The following is a 23,377-nucleotide window of genomic DNA, read 5'->3' as shown; positions in this document are numbered from 1 at the left end:
ATCTTGATGCCATAGGATGGAGTATTGCTTCTCCCATAATAGAGCTGAACTGAGATGCTCTCCCTGACAGCTGCTGCAGCCATACAGAAAATATATTATACAGCCTTTCATTAAAAAAATAAAGAGGACTCATCTCCAGAGCATTTCAATCTTTTCCCATCTATTGAGGGCTGAAAAGATTCCCAGCAAATCACAGATTCCTCTGCTATGGAAATCTGAGGCTTCAGAAACCATGTGGGTTTTGATATCTTCAACAATAATCATAAATAAGAAGACAGAATATCGTCTGATAAATCATTACTTAAAGTTATGTATTTAAAGTAATGTATTAAAGTAATAGGCTTCTCCCGGAGCCTCTGCTGTGGCATCATATTTTCAGCAGAGTTATGATGTGTGAATGAATCTAAGGCAACTGACTTGCTGGAACTAAAAGTTCAAAAATAATTATTCTGTGGGATTCTAACGACGGTGGCAAAGCGAAATACAGCACTGGTGCCTTTCTGAGGAGTGAGCTTACCAGGATTTGGGAAAAGGGGACTGTTTGGCATCATAGGAAGTGGGGGCAGTCACTTGTCTTGCTTTGTGTTTGATTTTTGCTTTGTTTTATTTCTCCAGCTTGGTGTTTGTTTGGTCATTGAGAAACTTGGGTAGAATGTGGAAATATTTTTATAAATTCTTTCACTTTCATCACAGTATTAGAGCAGCATTATCTCTGTGGTACCAGTTCTGATAAGAAGCTTCAGAAACCAAACCTGATCATTACTGTTATAAAGGAGGGACAGTGCCAAGATGCTTTGAATTATAACAGTGCTATCTGTAACACCATCTCTGCCACCCTCAGCTTGTAAGCACATAAGCAAGGGTTTGAGTTGACTAAAGTGTGATTAAAGTTGACCATCAGTATTTTGAAGTCGTATTTATGATGATTTACTTCTTAAAATAGGTAAAAATTTATTAACTGTTATCCCATGATAACTTGCATACATGTATTTGTATGTATGTAACATGGGCTACTACAGTAAAGTGGATTTCTCAGTTCAATATAGCAAGATCAGATCTTCACTGTAAACAGTAAATGGTCAGTTGTCGCTTCTAAGATTATTATCATTGTGAATTAACTCTTAAAATTCTCTTAGTAATAGACAGGGATGCTTATTAGATGTCTAACATCTTAATGGATAGTTTGTCTATGGATAAGCATACTGGGGTTTTTTGCAAGCTGGCATTTATTATTTCATTTAAGAGCATGTGTGGTTTTTAGACCTAGTGATGTTATTTATTCTGGTTTTCCAAACAGTTAATTTTGCCTAGTGATAAATTAAAGAATTGTTGAGATAGTGTTTTACCTGGTGTTTGCTTTTTATGGAAACTTGGACACTGTCACGGGCAGTGGAAATGTTTCACTACATTAAAATTTTAGGAAAGATGACAGGCATTAGATGCGTTAGTCCAGATTTTGAATGAAATATATGTGCTAGTATTTATAAACAAGACTTGCAAAACAAACAAAAATTAAGCGACGTTTGTATATGGTTTTAAATACATTTGCAATCCATAATTTTACTATTTAATCCTATACTTTGGGATCCTCTCTTAGGTTATCAAACTGAATTGTAAAGCTAGGTTAGTTATTAATGGATTACATTATTCAAAGTTGCATTCAGTGTTCTAACATCCAAAATTCTTCAAATTTTAAATTATATTCAGAATTAGTTTGAGAATTATAGCTTGTCACACCTAATTAGTGCAATGCTTGCAGTTTGTTAGTTTTTGTTACTTGGAAAAAAAGCAGCAGCAGAACATACTTTTCAATCAGCTTTCTAAATCTGTGTTAGATGAATAAATGCAAATGTTATTCTGCTCTTAAGTTTTTTCTTTTTCTTTTTAATATACATAGATGTTGAAGAAATTTGTACTAAAGAAATATTATAATTTGTGGTAAAAACTTTCTGCCATTTAATTTGAAACTTACTTCAATTATTTTTTTATCCTTTTTGCATGTGATTATTATGAAAATTATTAAGTTGTTGTTATTGTCTTTTGATTGCTTTTGCTCATGTTACTTGCAAGCGTATATAGGCATATATGTTATATGCAAGCTTGTCTATAATAGTCAACTACAAAACAACTATATTGGCCCTAGGTCACTGTTAGGATATTATTGGAACCATCAAAAAGAAAATGTGAACATAGATTTTGCAAAATAATTCAGGGAGAAGAATATTTTTATTGTTTGTGTTAATTTTGTTAATTCACTGCTCTCATTTCAAATTTTGAAGTACAGTTGTTCATATACTATTAAGGGATTGATTCACTAGAATTAATGTTAGATATAATAATTAATATTCTAATTTTTCCTTTGTAATTTTCATTAATAAGTTAAAGTTGCAAAGTACAGAAAGAAATGCTGACAACTGTACTTCTTCAGAGAATAATATTTAAAAGTCTGAATACATGGACATATTTACATAGTAACTCGTGTCTGGGCTAGGGAGGAGACTATTAATCTTGCTTTTGGTTTGTCTTTTTTGCAATCCAGAATTATTTTTCTTTTTATTATTTTTTAGAGTCCAATGATGATGTTCCATAACATCAGCGATGTGGGATTTCTTCAGGTGAAGGTCATCAGGGCAGAGGCATTGATGGCAGCTGATGTCACAGGCAAGGATTCATTTAGTTTCTGTGACAGTAAATACCATAGTAAAACTAGGTCTTCTTAGAAATGGGAAAAAAATGCTTAAAACAGAAGCTCTTATAAACATTATATTCTGTTTGTGCATTTCACTATTTGCTCATTAATGAAAAAATTTAAACACAAGCAAACAGAACTTTTGTAAGCAAGGCAACAAGTCATTCTAATGGTAGCATAGCCCTAAATAGGTTATTTCTCATAAGGGCAAAATACACATTTTTTTCTCCATCAGAGACCTTGTAAAAATTACATAGAAAACCCTTCTTTTTCTTAGTAGATGAAACTATACAAAATTATCAACATTAAAGCTGAATTCCAAGGGACAAGGCAAATGAAAGGTGCTTGACTTAGATACTGCTTTAAAGTTGTTGCCGAAAGAACCAGTTGATGTCTTTCAGATGTTTAGCAAGCCTGCTGTAGGTTTCAGACATTTCAAGTACATGCAGTTTACTGTAGCTACTGCTTATCTTTTCAAGAAGGAAAACAATTTTTTTTTAATTCTCTGTTTTATGTGATGTAAGTTGAATAGTTAATAAGACATTTAACTTTTCACAATAAAGGGAAAGTATTTCAGCCATACTGGCCATATTTCTCCAGAAATGTCAAAGTTAGCTCTTCTCAGTACAATCACCTTCGTGCTGCACAAGTTGAATGGAGCAAAATTTTCTGCATCTGTATCAGAAAACAACCATCTCTGCTTTAAAAAAAAAAAAAGAAGAAGATAAAAGGAAGCTAGACTTACCTGGTTTAATTGCTGTTAGGACATAAATGTTCTGTTATGGGAGCAGATGTAGTTACATAACAACTTATTCACTTTCAATAATTTTTTGATAATTAGCATGACTATCAGGATTTCAGACAAGGTAACAGTGGAAATATTTTATTGCTGAAACTGATCCAGTTTATGGCACACAAAATAACAGATTCTGGTTTTGGGGAGGTTGGAGGAATGCTGCTAAAGATTCCTCACTATGCTTTGACCTTATAATCCAATGTAATCTGAACAGAGAGAGAGATTAAGTTATTCAGGGGCAAATGGGATAATTCAGTCCCTCATCTCGTTCAGTCTTCGACTTTTTCAAATGAACATGTTATTTGTGCTGGTTGAACAATTGTTTTGGAAATACCTTTGATTCAATTAAAGATGTACAGAGCTACCAAAAGTTTTCAGACGTTGCATTTAGGATGACAATCAGAAAGAAGGGGAAGAACACTCGATATCTTCCCGTGTCTTATAATAACAAAATATTCTGGTTTTTAGTAAGAAAAAGCATTTATACAGCAGATACTAAGATGGCTGCACATTTCAGATGTGACAGAAATCATTATATATTTTGGACAAAAGTACCTGGCATTTTGAAAAGAGGGCAAAGGAGGTTTATTATCTACTGTAATAATTTATAGCAATTTTTAGTAACTTGTTGGTATGTACAAATCATTCATTTAAAATTAAACTTTCAGTAGTAATATTGAGAAATAACTCAAAGTAGCTATTTGGTGATTGTCAGTAAATCATGTTTGCAGAAATTTTGTAAAAACTTGACCCACCACCCTTACTCATCTAAGCAATACTTACTAGTCAGTAAGGAGAGTGCTGCCATCAGTGGTGTTACTCACACCACTAAGGACTGCTTCTTTGAGTAAAAACTAAGGACTAGTTTGCTTTATTTACTGTGTTGTGTTTTCAGAGTTAATCTTTTGTCTAGCTACTGAAAAGTAGCTAGAACAACTGTATAGTATCTGTGTGGTTTGCTCTGCTTCCTTCCTGCTGAATGCATTCCATTTCACTTCCAGGAATCTTTTCATGTGAAGTAATAAATCAAATTTTATTAGTTTGAGCTGAGTAGATTCTTAAAATCCTTAGTATTCCATCATTAAGCATAAGCACAGACAGAAAAAGATTTCTGTAGTCTTTTAAGTAGTCATCAATGTTGCAAGGATTTTTTTTTCCCTTTCAAAACATGAAATTTTTCTTTTGTTACTGTACATTCATCGAGCAGCATTGTAATACTGTATTAACTCTGTGTGAATAAAGAGTAATTGAGACTCCTGTTGAATGAATGAGTAAAAAACACAAATTACTTTTTAATGAAACCCTCAATTCTTCTCCTTTTGTCAGAAAGCTCATAGCCTTTTTCAGCTGAATGCTGCTACAGTAGGTCACTTCAGTTAAGCCCCTAATAAACTGTTGATAGCCAGGGCAGTTTTTTTCTCCAATTTCAATAGTCTGGTGTTGGACACTTCAAATCTTTAAAGTTAGTATAGATTTTTTTTTTAGAAGGAGAGTGATTAAGGGTGGTGGTTCAGGTCTAAACTTAGAAGCCTCCTCACATACACATGCATTGAATAGGGAGCCAGAGTAAGTGGAAATGTCAGTTGAATTGTGGCCAGGGGAGCAAGTGGCCATTACCAGTTTTGAAATGGGGCACTGCTGGAGCATGCTATACCTGGGTATTAAAAATATCCCAGTATAAAATAAAGTCAGTCAGACTTCTCACTCGACCCACTCACAAAGAGGTCTAGGCTTTAAAGGAAGGACCACTGAGGGGTTGAGAGATTCCCCACTGGTACTTGAAAGCTCACCTTGATTTTGGGAACAGCTGAAAAAAAGGGCATCTTTCAGGACTGGGGCCTTTGGGGGAATTTCTGGGTCTGTGAGGATGTTTTCTCAGAGGAAAACAGTGTCTTTCCATGGTCAAAATACAATTTTCCACCAGTTGGATTCCACCAGTGCAAAATTACGTTCTGTTGGAAATTATAGTCACAGCAAATGCACCATCCTCAAAATTACATATTTTTTAGTGTGATTATTTGGAACTCTAATCTAATGAATGGAAAGATGTTGAGCATGGACTTTACTTTTTTCCTCTTGCTCTGAGAAGAAATTTTCAGTTGAATCTTCCATTGTGTTTAGCTATTCAATGCATGACTGTTTTCTCCCTAAATCCTCAACTATGAGAAGTTATATTTTTCTGTTTCCCTACATCTTTGCTGACTTGTGTTTTCTGTGGCAGACCTTCTCAAGGATTTGGCAGCTTGTGGAGTCCTGGCAGGGTAGGAACTGTGCCTACAATGACATGAAGAAATGATGCAGTAAAACCTAAAGTATAATGGACTCATCATGATAGTTGGCTTCTGACATTATGGTTTTCACCTAAGGCCTACAAATTTCAGAAAGCTCTTTACCGTAACATAGTTTAGGTTTAGGAAATAGATACATGTATTCCTTTCACAGCGTAGCTGGGTATAGGTGGTCAAAGGCTGCTGGCTTTGCAAGGCACTGCCTGCATCTCCTTTACTGGGGCAGGTGCATCCGTCCTTTTCCTTGTGTCACAAAACAAAATTCAAAATCTCTGCCTTATGAGAAGCAAGCAGTATGAGAAAAGATCTGCCACAGGTTTGACTGATTCCAGCAAAAGTGCTGTGTTTTAAAGGAATAATAGCAACTCAGATTAGCAGAGCAAAACCCAAGCTCCATAAGATGGCCTGCCTAGAAAACAGTTTATTTTGCTGCCTTTGGGCTTTAATTAAGATGTGTTCAATTCTAGCCCCTGGCTCCCCTCTCCCCCTACCCCCATCCCTCTTGCTGTGTCACAGACCACCGATCAGACGCTTTCAGATGGTCCAGCCCATGACTTTGACCTTCTGCATGGTCTGGCGTTCCCTGGGGAACCGTTCAGCTCATGAGGTCTGATTTCACACTTCCAGGATGCCTCGGCTCTCATAACAATGACAGGGAGACAAAGCCCTTTAGAGTGGGCTGCATGGGGACTTGTTTAAATTGGAAACTAGAGAGGAGTCAAGGAACAAGGTTACAGGCTACCGAATAGTGCTTTTAATAAAGAGCTCACAGCTCTGCTTCAGCTCAAAGAGGGCTACCTCTGTACAATTAATTGAGACATTTATCGGGAGCATCTTAGGCCTCCACTTTCTCACAGAATTATGTGGTAAATATCAGCTAAGAGGCAAATGAGATGTGCATGAAATGAATTTTTAACACTTTGATTACTGTGTCTCCAGTCTTCATTAGAAGTGAATTTATTTGTATTTCTGACCTCATTAATAATCAATTGTTTGCATTTTTTCTGTGTACTGTAATTTCAGAACCTGGTATATCAGATGGACTTTACTGTGATATTTAGGTCTGCAGTTGAAATTTTCAGGCTTTTCCTCCTCTGAAAAGTAGAAACTAAGCATAGAAAATTAGTCAGATTTTTGTTTTATTCTTTTTTTTTTTCAGTTTTATGTCTGGAATTCAACCTCTCTTCTAAGAAAATTCCATGTAAAATTTTTATTACAGTACTTGAAAGTATGATGAAGACACCAAGATGGCTAATTGTGCAAAATGTAAATGATTTTTCTAAAATCTGTTCTACTAAACTGTCTTAACAGCACATCTTTGAAATTGTTCTTCCGATGCTAGGAAATATCAGAGTACACAAACATTAAATTCACAAAGGTATGAAAGCCCATGCATGTAAAATTGAAGAAATAAATTTTCAGTGGCCCTTTGGAAGTACGGTTCCAAAAGTAATTTGCTCTGTCAATTAGAGGCAAACATATTTCAATATATACTTGAACTATCTCCACTAAGTATGAAAATCTAGTAGATGAGCAGGACTTTTATCTATCTATGGTAGATAAAGTCTCACCAAGTCCTATAATATAGGTTACCTGAAGACTTCGGTCCATTATCACATACTGCAAAACTAGTGTTTTTTCAAGTACCATTTCTAGGATAGTAATGGCAAAAGTAGGATTTAAAAGATATTTTAAAAAGATATTTTATTAAAAGATATTTTTTGTTAACCATAGCATTTACAATTAAATTTACACTGAAAGGATATCTTGTGATTATTAAATTTTCTTTTTCTGTAAATACTCTGTGGAGATGAGTTTAACTTGGTTATGGCACTACACTACCTTGCTTGGTAAGACACCTCAGGCATTCATTATATCAGTCTGTTGCAACATGTTTGCAGCAGCACAGATAGAGTGGAATTATAATTTCCATTTTAAAGATGGAAAACTAAGAAAGGTTAACTGACTTGGCTAAGGCCAACAGAGCAAATCCTTCTCAAAGCTGGCATTTGGCTTGGGTCCTGTACTTAATCCATTAGATAAGGCAGTTTCTCATGCTATTGAGCCATTCCTCCTCCTGGCCAAAGGTCAGACTGACTGCTCTGTTGCAAGCAGCTGGCTGGCAGGGAGCTTGGAACAACATTAGTGACATTAGCGTCTGCATGAGTGGCACTGCCCCCCAGAGTCATGAACTGGCTGTCTTGTCTTCCCAAAAAATAAAGGCCTTTTTTTGCTGTTTTTCTTTTAGATCCGTAGTGGATAGGCATGGCCAGAGGTAGGAGAGGACCATAATAGCCTATGAAATATTCAAATAATATTTTGGCTTTCTTAACCATGTTAAAGTTAGTTGAATTTCATGAGGTCATGGTGTGAGAACTTGACTTATAAAAGTAGAAATGGAATTGAAATCCCTTACTAGGCTTTTAAACTGTCCAAAACATTTTTAGTTCCGTTTTGATAATGTAATTTCAATAATGCAAAAATTCATGTAATATTTAGTTTAGAATAAGGTTAGAAATCTGCTTTACATTGATTCATGGTCTAGCTAATGCTGAAGTTGACTTTCTATCAGTTTATGTAACTTTATAGACTGATCAGTGGCAGGTAGATGTTAAGTGCCAATCTATATTTAGCCTGCCATCTGGTTCCTTTTGTTGAGAATACATTTGAAACAGCAAAATTAGGAAATTATTTTTGTCCCTGGAGATATACTTTAGCAATGCATGTTTTCTAAAGCCATGGTAGAAGTACCTCTGCAAGGCTCAAGGGTATCTAGCCCCATGCTATCTGCTGTCCCTTGTGAGTTAATACTTATGAAGTGCAATAACTTTTTCAGGGGACAGATAGGTCTGCCATGTGCTTCTTTGCTTGCATCTACTCTGAAGAGCAATTGCATCCATGGTAGTTCCATGGCAGCTCTAATTAAGAAAGACAGAGTCTTTCTGCCGTGGCTGATAGTGTTTCTAATTTTTCATTTTCTTTCCTAAAGGCTGGAATTTCAGTGATTGAAAACAGAAAAGCATGATGTTTATTACTGTACACAAGTGGTTTTTTCCTCTGTAAAGCAGAGAATCATCTTACTGCATAAAATATGGATGTCTCCATATTTTTGTTTACTAAAGTCTCATTTTTTGCAGTATTAACTGAATAATATGCAAATGACATGCAGTTTTCTGGAGACAAATGCATGCATTTAATAGAGTTTTATAATAAAAGGACATCGCAGTTGTACAAAACCAGTAAGCAAGAAATGCGAATTTAAGCTTTGATAGTGTTTCATCAAGGAAAAGCTCTGCTTTGTGTACAAGCGGAGCTAGGAAGTGAGTGTGAAAGTACAGTTGTGTTGAATTGAAGCCTCTGTTTGGAAGAAATGCTATGCCCCAAAATTAATTTTTTCAGGGAAAACAGTTTACCAAGATTTGTATTGGACAATTTTCCCCTCAGGGACCACTGAAGGACAGATCTATTTAACTTGCCCCGAAATATGAATTAATGTCATATTGCAGTTTGACAGCTGTAACATTCAGGTAAAGTTCATAATTATACAAATAAAAGATCCTTGCATCTGCTTTGTCACGTCTCTACCATCTCTTGTGATAAAGCACTACTTCTGTAGTGAATTTGAAATAACACCGGACGGTTTGTTATTGTAGCTGCTCTCTAGACTGGACAGAGTCCAGCTCACCTCCAGCCTGGCAGATAGGCTGCAGTGGCATGTGTCAGAGACCAGTCCACCAGCCCATGACCATCATTTCACCAGGGTTCACAAGTCACCTAGTGTGTTTGGTGCTTGTTTATGAGTTCCAGCACAAAGAGCTAGCTGATATACAGATGTGGAAGTTTGTGGTGTTTGAACTGATGGAAAGGGCCTTTCCCAAACCTTTCCAAGTGAAAAAACACAGGCAAAATGGTTCTGTAGGTACTTGAGAAAAAAATTCAGAAGCTAAAATTGTGTGGAGAGTAAGGTTTTGTTGTTTTGGTTTTCTAAATATTTTGAGAAGCAATTAAAAGTTGCTTCTCTAAATCACTGTTTAGTTATCTTTTCCGTGATGAAAAAGTGAATTTTATATACTTGCAGGAGAAAAATGTTTTGGTGATCAAACTTCTGAGATACAGATAATGAATCTGAGCTCTGAACTGACTTTGATTCATTTGTGAAGGACTTCCTGGGCTATGGAGGACTTTCAGTTTTGAAGCAAACAACAAATAAGACATCTATAGTTCCTGATTGTCCTCTGTTGCAGAGTTGGGCTGATTTCAGGTTATGGGTGTTCATCCAGGAGCATGTGGTAGTTCTAAGAAATAAGGTGACAAGTTTCGAACTGCCTTCCTGCCAAGTCCCCGAAACTCGACAACAAGGACCTGCTTCCCAGAGAGGGAAGAGAAAAAAAAACTACTTAAGCAGCCAAAGCGATAGCAAAAATTATATATATATATATTTTACATATGAGACAGATATATACAATGAGAATACTATACACCACGACTCCCGAAATCCCAAACAGCTCCCCAAAAAAGGGAAGAGGGGGAGGGAGAAGGGAAAAAGGACAAAAAGGGACAAAGATCAAACAAGTCAACCAGCCAACTGAAGGTAAAGTAGCAAAATCCCACCACTTCTCTTTGAACAAGCAGGATGGCTAGACACGGCCCAGCGCTCTCCCCTCACGCGTGGCAGATAACAGCAGTCATTGTAGGCCTCAGCTCCAGATAAGCCAGACCGAGACGGGGACCCACCGTTCTCGAACCTCGCCGGAAAGGAAGAGCGCGAGGTCCCTCCTGCTGGCTTTATTTATACCTCAAGTTATGTAAAGGAATAGCATGGAATACTTCCATGATCACCTTCCTAGTTCCTTCCTGGTTACAAGCTGGTCTCCAGGAAGGCCTGAGTGAAACCATCACACAAGTAAATGACTATAATTTTAATGTGTGCATCACGTGCAATGTGAGGAACACAGTGCTGTCTAAGTTAGATCTAAGTAAGGTAATCTCAATTTGTGCTCTGGTCTTGCAGCTGTCTAAACATTAAATGCAATACAGCATAGCACAAACAAGGGTATCTGTTGAACTAGATGCAATGTGTGGCATAAAATGGGAAGCTTCAAAAGATAAGTAGTTCTTCTTTTCAGTGTTAGCATACATTACAAAGTAAAACTTCTTCTAGAGGACGTTCTTAGATAGTCCACTTCTGTAATGGATAAAGGGGGAAAAGGGTGAGGGAGATCTGTCAAAAGAGATGCTGCTTTCCCTTCCAATTATGAATATTATGTAAATTAGCAGTTCATTTCTGTAATTTCAGGAGCCCTTAGGACTGTACAAGTAGAGTCCAAAAAGCATGTGACATTACAGCAACAGAATGGATTAATGAGATTTGTTTTGCTTCATATTGAGGTTTCTGCAGGTTTGATTTCAGTAAGTGGGAAGATGTACTTTGTTTTTTACTACCTACTTTTTATTTTTTTTACTACCTACTTTTATTTCCTTCAGATGTTGGTAGGCATACTAGCACTTAGTCCCACTGAGGTCATGGGATTACTCAGAATTTGAAGTGCTCATGTTGGTGCTTCTGGGAACATGCTTTTAATGTTTAAGTGCCATATGCAGGTGGTGGTTATCTTACCCATGCATAGTGCCAAGCACAGGAGCTTTTTGTAGATGTCCGCCTGATCAATAGCTAAGTGCCTCTGAAGTCACTGGAATAGTAGCTGGAGGCCTATTTAAGACATGGAGAGGGGATGAGGGGATTGCTAATTGGAAGATCCTCAGTAGCCACAGAGATTTGGGTAGTCGTTCTTGACATGTGTCAGGTTATATACACTTATATATGACAGTTGTGATTTAGTCTGTAGTGAAAAGCATACTTGTGATGACAGCATAATATAGAATGATGTAATGGAGCATAGGCAGCACAAGTCCAATCAGAGGTTTTTAAGTGTACTGTTAGACAAGCTAAATGGAGAGCATATGCTTTTCTGAACATGTGTTTCTTTCGTATAAAAATGAGGAAAACCATTTCTGTATCTCTTGTTTGAAATTGCTAATCACATTACCTGACAGAAGTTTTCTGAGGCTACCTTGGTTAGAGTATGTGTTGTGCTTAAGGTACTGGGTTTGAATAATATAGTGATGCTGGATCTTTTTGGTCGTCGTAGGAACCAAGGAGACCTAAGGACATATTTTAATATTTTAGTGCCCTCTTAAGGCTTTCATTGGGAACAATCCCATTATTTTGAACACTCTCACAGTGCAGCAGGTTGCCAAGGCTGTCAGTGAGAGTTAAGATTGCAGTAATTGTTTCTAATAATGAGAACTTGAAAGATGACAGATGGATATGAGTTTCACCAAGTCTTTGTACATTTCTGGATCATGTTCACTTATTTTAGTTAGTATCCTAATAACGTTTGCACATACTGTATGTTGAGCATGTCAGCAAAGAGTGTTGCCTTTCAGATACCAAGCTTAGTTGAGTGTTTTAGCATATGGAAGAGGTGCCCATATGCAGTGGTGAAGGGCTTTGCCTATGGGAACTTCAGAGCCTTCTTATATGATAAAACCAGTATTCCTGAGCAGAGATGTTGAAGCTTCTATTTGTTAGCCATGATATTTGGACCCTCCCTTGAACCATTTCATGATATTGCCTTTATTCATATTTGGTCTTGAACTGTTTTCAAATGGTGGGGGGAGGAGGCATGAAATGTTGACTGTGACTGAGGGATTTTTTCATTTCTGGAAACCATTTGTCTTTGGTTTGATTGAGGAGCTCTGTAATTAATGTTACATGTTGTTGATTGATATCCATCTAAATCTATAAGAAGAGTCATTGAAAAAGCACATTCCGATAGGTGCAGAAAATAAATAAATGTAGTAGATACCTTCTCTTTGTTTGTAGAAGATGGCCTGTATATGCTGCAGTGCATTTTCTTGTATCTGTATACGATTCATAAGCTCAACTCACATTGTACCACCATGTGCAAATATGATTGATAATACTTTAAAAAATGAGATAAAGTAGTTTACCTGCCATGTCAACACTGCCTTGTTATTTTAACTATCTTCTGGATGTTTCTTTTTCAAATACTGAAACCTACAGAACTCAAATAATATGAGTTGTGTAAGTTTCCTACCACCTTTTAGCCTTGAGAAGTAGGAGAACATTGCGAAGTGTGATGTATCCATCTCTGCTTACTAATGAGTAATTTTTCAAGAAAATGGGAAACGGCAGTATATTGTTTTCCAGAAAAGGTAAACATCAGCTGTAATTCACAATGTGCTTAAAACAATTATTCTTTATCATTAAAGTTAATAATATGCACATTAAACTCTGATGTATTCAGAATCAATACTGCAGTTTCAGAGATGTTATACCTGGACATCTTTGTCTAAATATGGATTTCATTGTCATTTATATAAGGTATGAAACAAATTATGTGCCTCCTAATATCATTAAATAGCCCCATTAATTTAGCTACTCAATTTATGGCTTCTTATAATGCATGAAAAACTAATATGGAGTTATGGAAGACATTATGAAATACAGATGCTTAGTGTCCTAGATTTGATTGTGGAAGGCCAATGCCAACATTCAGTACCTTTCAAACACTTTACTGCCCAGAGAAAGTCTAGAGACAAGAGCAAGCCATGCTGTAGTACGCAACTCAGTTGTTAATTTTCAGCAGAGTTCCCTTGGGTCCAGGGAGCAGCAGTTTGTTGTTCAACTTTCTACTTACGTATTTGTAGCCTTATGTGAAAATTATGTGTACACACTTGTATTCTGTGCCAAAGGCAAAAGTTACTCCTTTTACTTACTGAAGAAAATAAAAATAGGTAAGAAGGACAGTGTCTCTCTGTTTTGGACAGCATTTATACAGTTGTCGTTACTATCGTAATTTGAAATATGAGTTAAATAATTTAGTCGACATTGTGATTTCTTCCCTTTATTGCCTCTTTATTGCAACTGTCTTCCTGCTATGCCCTTCATGTTTTCATTACTGCTCTTTACGTCATAGCAGTTCCTCAGGTTTACCTCACAACACCTTCTTACCCTTCCAGGAAATTTCAGGAGTGCCCTGAAACCCTGGAAATACCAATCTTGCTGCCTTTTGCTTCCTCCCTCTTTGGAGAGTTCCTTTTTAAACAGCCAGGATGTTGTTAAGCCTCAGATTCAGTTGTCTACTTTTCTTCTTATCCTTTTGTCCTAGTTTCAGCCAAGGATGGGGGGGCCAGGGGCAGAGCCTGGAGCCATGCAGGCCCGTCTAGGTTATTATTCTATACCATGCACAGGCGGGGAAGTAGAAGTCAGGGATTCTCACTTCCCAGAAGAAAGGGTGTGGCTTTGGGTGTGGGAAAAAGGGAGTGCATGGATGTTCCACGGCCATTTTTTCCTTTCTCGGGGGAGCAGACAGCAAGTGGAGTGGTGGGGTGGTGCTGGTCCCAACGGCAGGGTTTGTCTGCATTGTGATTGTTTCATTGTCTTGGGTTTGGGGGAAAAAACACAGGCACAAATGGTTTGTCTGCCATTGTTTTTCATTATCTTGGGCTTGGGAAAAAAAAGTGGTGGAGGGAGCATCAGACTTGGTGAACATTTTGCATATAATCACTCTTCTATACACTATTGTTATTAGTATTGTTGCTGTTACTGTTCGTTTTCTTATCTCCTTGCTGTTTCCAGTAAATTGTTATCTAAACCCATACTCTCTGTGTTTTGTCTCTCTCACCTGAGGCAGTGGGGGGAGGGGAGCAGCTGCATGGAGCCTGATTTCCGTCTGGGCTTAAACCATGGCACCTTTCTAAATACAAACCTTGAAAAAACTTAGTGTAAGTTTCCTGGTAAAACAGGAAACTTGTAGTCAGGATGATTTTTCCTGCTCTCTGCTCAGTATCTAAGCACTGCTCACCTGCAGTCTTTTGCTATAAGCTGCTTATTTCACATTTAAGCACACACACACAAGCGCACTTGCTTTCCTGATTTTTTTTCTATAGATGAAAAAAAAGACAAACCTCCGTAGCCATTTCCATTATCCTGCTTCCATTATCACTTATTACATTTTCAAAGCAGCATCTTCATACTTTGTCTTCTGGTGGTGGTCATGCTGAGGGACCTTTTTGTAAATATATGCAAAGCTACTTCATTGTTCTTTAATGTATACATTAGTCTCAACCATGTTTGACCTTCTGCTGTGCTGAGACTACAGCCCATCATTCCAGCTGATATAATTTCATTGTTTATTTGTACTTGCCCACTTTCTCTGGTGTTAAGCTTTTATATGAGACTGTCTTAAAGACTCCTTGATTTTGGGGAGAGGATTTGTATAATGTGAAAGAAGTAATTTTTTGATAACTCTGATTGGTGCTGTGTTATTACAAATAATATGAAATAATACATTTCTTTCATATCAAAATGCTCTGTGTTATCATTACAGTCAGTGGAGTATGGGCACCATTAAAGTAAAGTTCTCTCAGCTGTCTCAGAAGGGTGCTTGGCATCTTTTAGGAAAATGCTGGTTTTTCATCAGAAAAATCTGTATAGTGATTTTTTAATTTTTTTTTAAGATAAAAATCTGTTCTATTAGCAAAGAATGTTAATAGATTAAGGAGATGAGGGCCTCTTGAATATCTTGAATATCCAGACCATAGGACTTCCTTGAATTAATTCTTAAGAGAATTACAGTACAACTTTGAAGAAGGAAAAAAAAAAGCCAAACTAGTTTTTATTTAAACTTTGCTCATCATGTGTTTTCTTAGTTCATAAATTTTGTTCCAAATTTTCTCTTATAGGTAAAAGTGACCCATTTTGTGTAGTTGAATTGAACAATGACAGATTGCTGACACATACCATCTACAAGAACCTCAATCCAGAATGGAACAAAATCTTCACATTGTAGGTGTTTGGATTTGTGGGGCTTGAATTGGGAAAGAGGGCAGTGGGTTTTGGGTGGATTTTTTTGGAGGGGAGGGTGTTGAAGAGGATACCTACTGGTGGTTCTGAAGAAGCATAGTGACAACATACTGATATTTCTAAACTAAACATCTGACTACTTTTTTGAAGATTAAAAACATGAAAAAAAATTAGAGCAGTGGTATCATTTTAAAGGTTAAAAAGCCAGATCTGTTTCTTGGAAACCAGCTATATGTAATGCTAAGCAGTCCAGACTCCTGCTAGGTTCAGTGAGAGTTTCAAGGACCAAATCCAGTGTGATGGGTTTGCCCCTGAAGTTCTGAGAGGGAAGAAAAGATATTGTGGTTATGACCTTCATTAAAATGGGATTGTTAACTTTAAAAAACATTAGTCAGTTGTATAAAGTTAGAAATTCTAAAAGTCTCTGAATTAAGATCAAATACTTTCCACTTCTTTTCATTTAACAACTGCACTTCTCACAATACTCTCTAGTATAGTACTAGTACAATGCAGCTGTTGGGTAAAATGCAGTCTAAAATATTTAGTTTGTCATGAAGTGATGCTATTGGGTTTTTATCCTTCTGTTACTTTGAAGACAGTAAAAGGCTTTGGCAAAGTAGAAAAAAGTCTTCCACAAACAAAATGTCTTTGTTATTTGTCTTGCTCAGTTGCCTTCTTTTTCTCCCTTCTTCTCTCTATCTGACTGCAATGTGACACCAATGAGTAGAAAAAACCTGATCATTCCAGGTCGCGCTACTACTGAAATCAGCTAACAATCGTCTGCAAAACCAGTAGAAGCTTTAGCTTTGCGTACACTTACTTCACTTTATCATAAATGAAAATGCTATATTTTACCCTTGATCTTAAAATTCAGTGTGAATTTAACTTTTTTCCCCTCTAAATTTGTCAGTCATATATTTGGCATCCATAGGTTTTTTTGACCTGCAATGAGTTCTCAAGAATGAATTCAGAACAAAAAAAAACCTCGATAGTTGTACTTTTCAACAGCTTATTATTGTTGTTCTCATTTCTGTATCTGCAAAACCATGTTAAATTCTTCATTAATTTATTTTTAATTATATGCTAATAGAGCCAATAACTAATCATCCTCTAATGCTCAGCAGTGTTCTCTGCTCAAGGAATTGCCTGGATTTATAGAGGACAAAAGACTAATCAGGAATCAATTAGAAAACCTCTGAAGGCCTTTAAGGCCTTTTTTCTGTGTATAGTTGCATTGAATATTATATTTATCCTCAGATTTGTTAATTAATTTTTGGGCTAGCAATCCCTCATCTGGAGGCTTAGATTTTACTGCAGTTAAACTGCTTTGCTTGAATTTGTGTTTGCTGGTTCAGCCATTCGATCAAAAATGAGTTCTCTCAAATAATTCTTTTTCTCCAAATAAGGAATATAAGTGTTTCACTCAAGAGTTTACAATGTACAGTAACATTCTAGTGCATGGCAGTGGAGCGTTTAATAGCTTGCAGGCTTTTTTGCCTCAGTAGTAGCTGAGAAATGAATTGTTTCCTACTGTTTGTTCTTTATTTGTTGTAATGACTGTTGTATATTTGTAATTAAGCAAGGATTTCAGAAGTAAAGAGCTTGTTTTCAGTGCAAGGATATGCTCCTGTATCTTGTAATTATTTCCATTTACAAAGCCACAGATTTCACAGTATTTGCAGTAAGAATCGCAGCAATGGCAGCAGTGTTTAAGGGATAGCCTTTAAAAGCTCTCAGTCCTGCTGCTGGGGGCTGTAAATCCCCCAGTGCTGGTCCTTGCAGGTCATGCAGTGCAAACCCTAGGTAGGAGATTTAAAGCAAACCTCAGCTGTGAAAACCTTACAGAGAGAGAGAGAGAGCGCAATCATTTCAGCTCTTAGAACACATTTTGGTTATACACAGGGAGGCCTCATTTACTTAAGTTCTGTTCTCCTCCATGGCTTGGAAAAAGAGATGGGTATCTGTTTGTGCTAACCTTTCACACTTTTGTCCTTAGTACTTGCTGGTGTAAGTCACTTCCTCTCTCCACTGTGTGTACTACTTCCTTTGTAGTAATATAAAAGATATCCACTCGGTGCTTGAAGTGACAGTTTACGATGAAGACCGCGATCGAAGTGCTGACTTTCTAGGCAAAGTTGCTATACCACTGCTGTCTGTAAGTTTCATTCACCTGACATACCACTGAATTTTCTCTGCTGAAGCGGGGGAGGAAGAAAAAAAAATAAATTTGCAGCTCTGTATCTGTCATTTCTCAACCAAGGTCTGTAATAAGAACACTAAAATTTTAACATACTCTATTCACGGCCATGTTGAATCCCATGATAGTTAATTTTTCCTGACAGACTTGGTCCTGGTAATGAACAGGTACTTGTCAGACTTGCCACAGTTGTTTTGGGTTCTGTGTCAGTTTCAGCAGCTGGGGGTCAGGGGTCACTGAGGGGGTGTATTCAGTGGAGACTGCGAGACAGACGGCTGTCATGTCCTTTTCCTGCAGATTCAAAATGGTGAACAGAAAGCCTACGTCTTGAAAAACAAGCAGCTGACAGGGCCAACAAAGGGGGTCATCTATCTTGAAATAGATGTGATTTTTAATGCTGTAAGTCTTAACTTTGGCTTTTTTGTACTGCTAAAGAGTTCAGTTTCATGAGAGCTTTTGTTCCTGATTTGTAGAGAATTTCTGTCATTCCTCATTTTCTCTAAACCTTGATGTATACTACAGAATACTCTTCTGCCAATGCCTGGCACACCCACTCTTTTTGTTGCTGCTGCTGCTGCTAATGTAGGGAGCAGCAACTCTTGTCTCTGTGTAAACTTACGTGTTGCGGTTTGGCAGCTGTGACTTTGAAATTTTGTAATTTTTGCAAATTAAGGTATGTGTTATTAGTAAGGAGCACGTAAGTTTGAAATACTGACTCACATTTTAATGCATAGGTGAAAGCCAGCATAAGAACCTTAATGCCCAAAGAACAGAAGTATATTGAAGAGGAAGACAGACTGTCTAAACAGGTAAAGAGTAAGGAAACACTAATCCGTTCCAAAATCCGTAATATCAAGTGTACACGTCCAAATATCTGGCATCATACTACTGAGAGAAAAGAATAACATTTTTATTATATATTTACAAAAGAATATGATAGGTTGGAGAAGGCAGAAACAGAATACATGGGTTTATTGTGTCTCCTCTATAAATTGTGGCTTAATTTCCATGAAATACATGAATAAGAACACAGTTGAAACCAGCAGGTTCCACACATATCAGATTATCGCCCAGGTGCATGTAAACTAAGTCTTGCATAAATTTTTGCTGTTAACTTTGACCTGAAAGTTCTCCATTTGTTGCAGGGTAAAGAGTCTTTCAGCATTATTTTAGCCAAATTTTAAGTAAGTTAGTTGAATAAGGTTTGAATGAAAGGTGAAAGCAGACTAAAACACTTTATGCTACAGAGAGTCCTGGGGGTAGGAAGTGTCTGGACTCTTTCCTCTGGATATTTTTGCTACATACAATTTTAACATTTTGGTAAAGAATATTTAAACACGCATGTTTTTCTCCACTTGAACTACTTTTGATTCAGTTTTCCTGTTCCACAAATGATGTATTTTATATGGAGAGAGCTGGGCTTTCAGTTGGGCTGTGGGGATAAGATTTTTGTTGTTTTCAGTGAAAAAGAAAAGGTCTCAGAACTGACTTTTACTTTGATGAAAACTTATAGACTTGAGCATAGTTTAAGTTACGTGCTGGATGAATTTTACATCAGTTTTTTATGTAGTTCATAAAAAACATTTCAAGAGGCAAAATATTTCTTTCTTTACTGTTGGGAGTAATGTAATTGCTAAAGCTACAGTTCGCTCTCCTTTCCCAGCAAAGAAGCAATAAGACCTTTTGCTCAAGATTAATTCTTCTTCCCACTTTCATAACAGAAAATAGTATTGTGACTTTTGCAGATGGCAGGAGGAGTGATCATTTTCTATGCAAATCAGTACACAAATAATTCATTGGTTTGTTTTTTGTTTTTGTTTGTTTGGGGTTTTCTGTTTCGTTTTGGTTTAGTTTGGTTTGGGTTTTTTTGGGGTGAGGGTGAAGTAATTTTGGAGGATTTAAGTACATTTCCTGAATCAAAACCTAGAGCTGTTATGTCTTGTAGTTTGGAAGAATGCAGTTAAAGTTAGTTTGGTAAATACTTAAACCCAGGTTTTCAAAATACATGAGAGCAGACAAATTTGTTACAAATGTTAAAGGGTACAGATGATCTTAATTAGATTAGAGCAGTAACTTTGCATGGTTTTGGGTTAGTGTGCTGCAGCACCTTTATATTAAGAAAGACCAACGTTTGTTAAGGAAGGCTTAATAAAACTGAAATCTAATAAACAAAATAATTTATGAAAATTTGCAAGTGGCTTTTTAATGTTGGACAATTTGTGTACCATCTAAAATTAAATTCAGCAAATACCAATTCACACAACTAACAAATTCTCTGTCTTCCAAGCCAGAGAATTTAAACTAACTTGCTCAATTTGTGAGCTAGAGAGCTTGTTATTTTCTCAGTCTTCACCTTACTTAAGAAATTAAGAATGAAATTATTGTAAGCATGAGCCTTTTCTGAAACTTTTTGGGGTTTTGAAATATTTTTATTCTTTCATGTTTTTAACAGCTGCTATTAAGGAACTTTATCCGGATGAAGCATTGTATCATGGCGCTCGTAACTGCCATCTGCTACATTAGCAGTTGCTTTGACTGGGATTCTCCCCCGAGAAGTCTAGCTGCTTTTTTGGTATGATCTTCTTTATACTATTTTTAATCACCCCAGTGTGTTTGTGTTCTAGACTGAGGGACAATACAGTGTAGATATGGAGGTTTTGGGGGGTTTTTAATTTATTTAAAACTTTGCATTATGATGATACTCTAAACAACGTTTATTCAGCTTTTTAGAAGAATAACTAAGTTTAAATGTCACACAAAAAAGAGGTTTTTTTAAAAAGTCATAATAATATATATACACATATATTAATAGTATAAATATAATTGCTTATATAATTTATAAGTGAGTGATCCAAATCAAAATGGAGTGAATTATTGATAATATATCTTAAGCTTCTCACAAATTACTTCCATTAAATCTTCTTTGGCGCCTTCATATATTGCATATTTATTGCATACAGTTGTTTTGAATGTTATTTATTTGCATATAATTGAGATAAAATTAGTGTTATTTTGTCCTCCATATATGTTATAACTATAGCTATTTCAGAAGTACAAAATTACAAAAAGAAGTGCTCTGGACCCAAATATTTGCTTCTCGACTAAGAGGTAGTGTTCCTGAATTAAAAAAAAAACAAACCAACAAAACAAAACAAAAAACAAACCACGAAAAGCAAACAGAACCAACTTCAAAAGCACTAATACAAACTTTTAGCTCTGGTCATAGTTCAGTTTTTAATTAATTCATTTTTAGTGATTTAAACAAAACTGCTATTTCTCAATTAATATTATCTTCATTAGTGTTAACCTTTATTTTTCTGTTAAATTTTGAAAATTCCAAGCATTGGAATTGAATTGATTGAATTGTGTTTCACAGATAAATATCTTTCTATTTTCAAAATCATGACAGCTACAAACAAGTAGTCCCCATTTGTTGTTTCATGAGGGAGTCCCACTAGGAGTAAAAATGTATGCATGGACATACTTTCTGGAATATCTACATTTATTAAGTTGGTTGAAATACTGAAATTATGAGTCTCTCCCCCATGAATATGAACAGAGAATGGTTTTCATCTAACTTTGAATAATTATAGAGGGAGTCTGTGTTCCTGAAGGTCGGGTGCCTAAGATTTGGAGAAGTCAAACAAGACATTGGAGCTGACTGTGCAGTAAAATGAAGTAGCTGTGTGTGTCGTTAAGTCATGATGTTTTGCTGGGAGTTTCTTCTAGCAGGGCTCCATTTGTACTGAGTCACTTGTTAAACCACCTTTTGCCTGTCGAGAATGGCAGAATGCTGTCGGTCCTTGGTTGTAGTGTTCATCAGAAGTGCAGGAGATACATGTGCTGTTCTAAAAGTCAGGGGGTTTACACTTTTATTGATGTCTGTAGCAATGACACTTATGTGCAGAGATCTAAATATACTTGCTGCTGTTTACTGTAGAATGGCGATCTGTCATTTCAGTTAAAAGTTATCAACATTTCATAGGAAAGTGCAGGTTTCTACATAAAACTGTAATGTTCATATTGCTATTACTCTTCCAGTTAGTAAGTACTCATCTCCCTAAGTCTAATTTTAATATGAATATGGAACACTCACTGGATGGCAGTAGAAGAAGAGGAAATGGGAAAACATCCTGTTCTTTGAGGCAAATGAAATTATTTTTTGCCCATGGCGCACTGGTGTAGCCATGGAAGAAGTTGTGTTGCTGTTAAAATGTAATTATTGCTGGTCATAGGAAAAAATGAGTATCATAATAAGTAGTTGGAAATACGTAAAATGGGGAATTTAAGCAGGTGGATATATAATCAGTATACATCATTATTGTAGTTACACTGTATTGCAGTAGAAACATGTTCCTGATTTTATTTTTGTGTACATATATATTCATATTTTACATATCTCTCTCCATAAAGAGAGAGAGAGATCAAAAGTTTGATTTTCTTCGTTTCCTTGCAGTGTTTGTTTTGCTGTGTAGTGATTGTGGTAATTATGGATATATTATGTTTACATTTGTGCTGTGACTGCACATATTTATTCCTGTTCTGCATCCAAAAGGGATCCTCTGCTTTTCAACCTGATGTTATTCACTCCAAGGATCTATCTGGCAAAAAAAGTTTTTGCTAGCCAAGTCAAATACATGCGAATTTCTATCATGATTATAAGCTTTCTGTTTAGATTGTTTCTGGACTTTCATAAGCTCTTGAAATCTTGAGAGTGGTCCGCTTGCGTGTGTAATGCTGAATTATGTTTGCACTAAGGTTACGTTTGAATGTAATAGAGTATATAAAATAAATGTACCTATATGTATACTTCTCGTCTCTTCACTATTATACAAATTCTGTCTCCTCTTGACATTGACTCACAGAGGTTAGAGAATGTCACAGTAAAATGTCATTGCCAGAAAGGAGATGAGAAATAGGCTATTCTGGCGGTTTCCAGCTCTTTAGGCAGACCAGTAAATAATGTACAAGATGTAGACTTTTAAACTAACCGTTTTTTCCATCCTGTTGGATTTGAAGACATACCTTGATGGTTAACATCCTGATGCAGATTTACAGCCATTTCATGTAAGTTACATATGTGGGGGTTGATTTTTCATATCTCCCAATACCCCAAGTCCTTGGCATTACAGTTACAAGTACTTCTGTCTAGCACCTTACCCCATGGCTTTACTTTCTCATGGGGGTATGCAGGACCACAGTTGAAGAAATTTTGGCAGACTAGATCAGTTTTCAGAAACGTACTTACTAAGATCAGTCTGGAAAAAAGACCTGTTCTTGGAAACCTACAGAAAGGCTTGATTAATATGGTGACTCTGTAATAAGCTACTGTTACCTGCTTTATACACGTTCTGCACTCTTTTCTACAGTTCGTTTTAAAGTCATTCTCTTTGGAGAGTCACAGTGTTAGTCATCAAGACTAATAGTGTTCATTGAAGGGCCTTGCTTATAATTTGTATTCCAGAACTTAGCTGTCTCAAACCTTTACGTTATTTGGGACATCTTAGATAAGGAA

The 23,377-nt window shown here is 36.4% G+C and overlaps 1 protein-coding gene across 10 annotated transcripts in view; it reads left to right on the top strand.

Moving 5' to 3' along the window:
• MCTP1 (multiple C2 and transmembrane domain containing 1) overlaps positions 1-23,377 on the top strand; it is a 179,974-nt gene that overhangs the window by 64,347 nt on the left and 92,250 nt on the right. For 9 of the 10 annotated variants that reach the window (XM_039384826.1, XM_039384827.1, XM_027728986.2 and 6 more), the window contains 6 exons: positions 2,568-2,661; positions 15,545-15,647; positions 17,718-17,820; positions 18,160-18,261; positions 18,597-18,671; positions 20,315-20,434. In XM_039384826.1, coding sequence (XP_039240760.1) covers positions 2,568-2,661; positions 15,545-15,647; positions 17,718-17,820; positions 18,160-18,261; positions 18,597-18,671; positions 20,315-20,434 — 597 coding nt within the window. Of the gene's footprint in view, positions 1-2,567; positions 2,662-15,544; positions 15,648-17,717; positions 17,821-18,159; positions 18,262-18,596; positions 18,672-20,314; positions 20,435-21,903; positions 22,672-23,377 lie in introns of those variants that run through there. The other variant, XM_039384832.1, reaches the window with a different exon arrangement.

The sequence above is a fragment of the Pipra filicauda genome, unplaced genomic scaffold, assembly GCF_003945595.2.
Source record: "Pipra filicauda isolate LSUMZ 115617 unplaced genomic scaffold, ASM394559v2 scaffold37_size4185640_pilon, whole genome shotgun sequence".
NCBI lineage: Eukaryota > Metazoa > Chordata > Aves > Passeriformes > Pipridae > Pipra > Pipra filicauda.
Note: the sequence above shows the minus strand (reverse complement) of the source record. Positions and strands in the feature narration are given on the sequence as shown.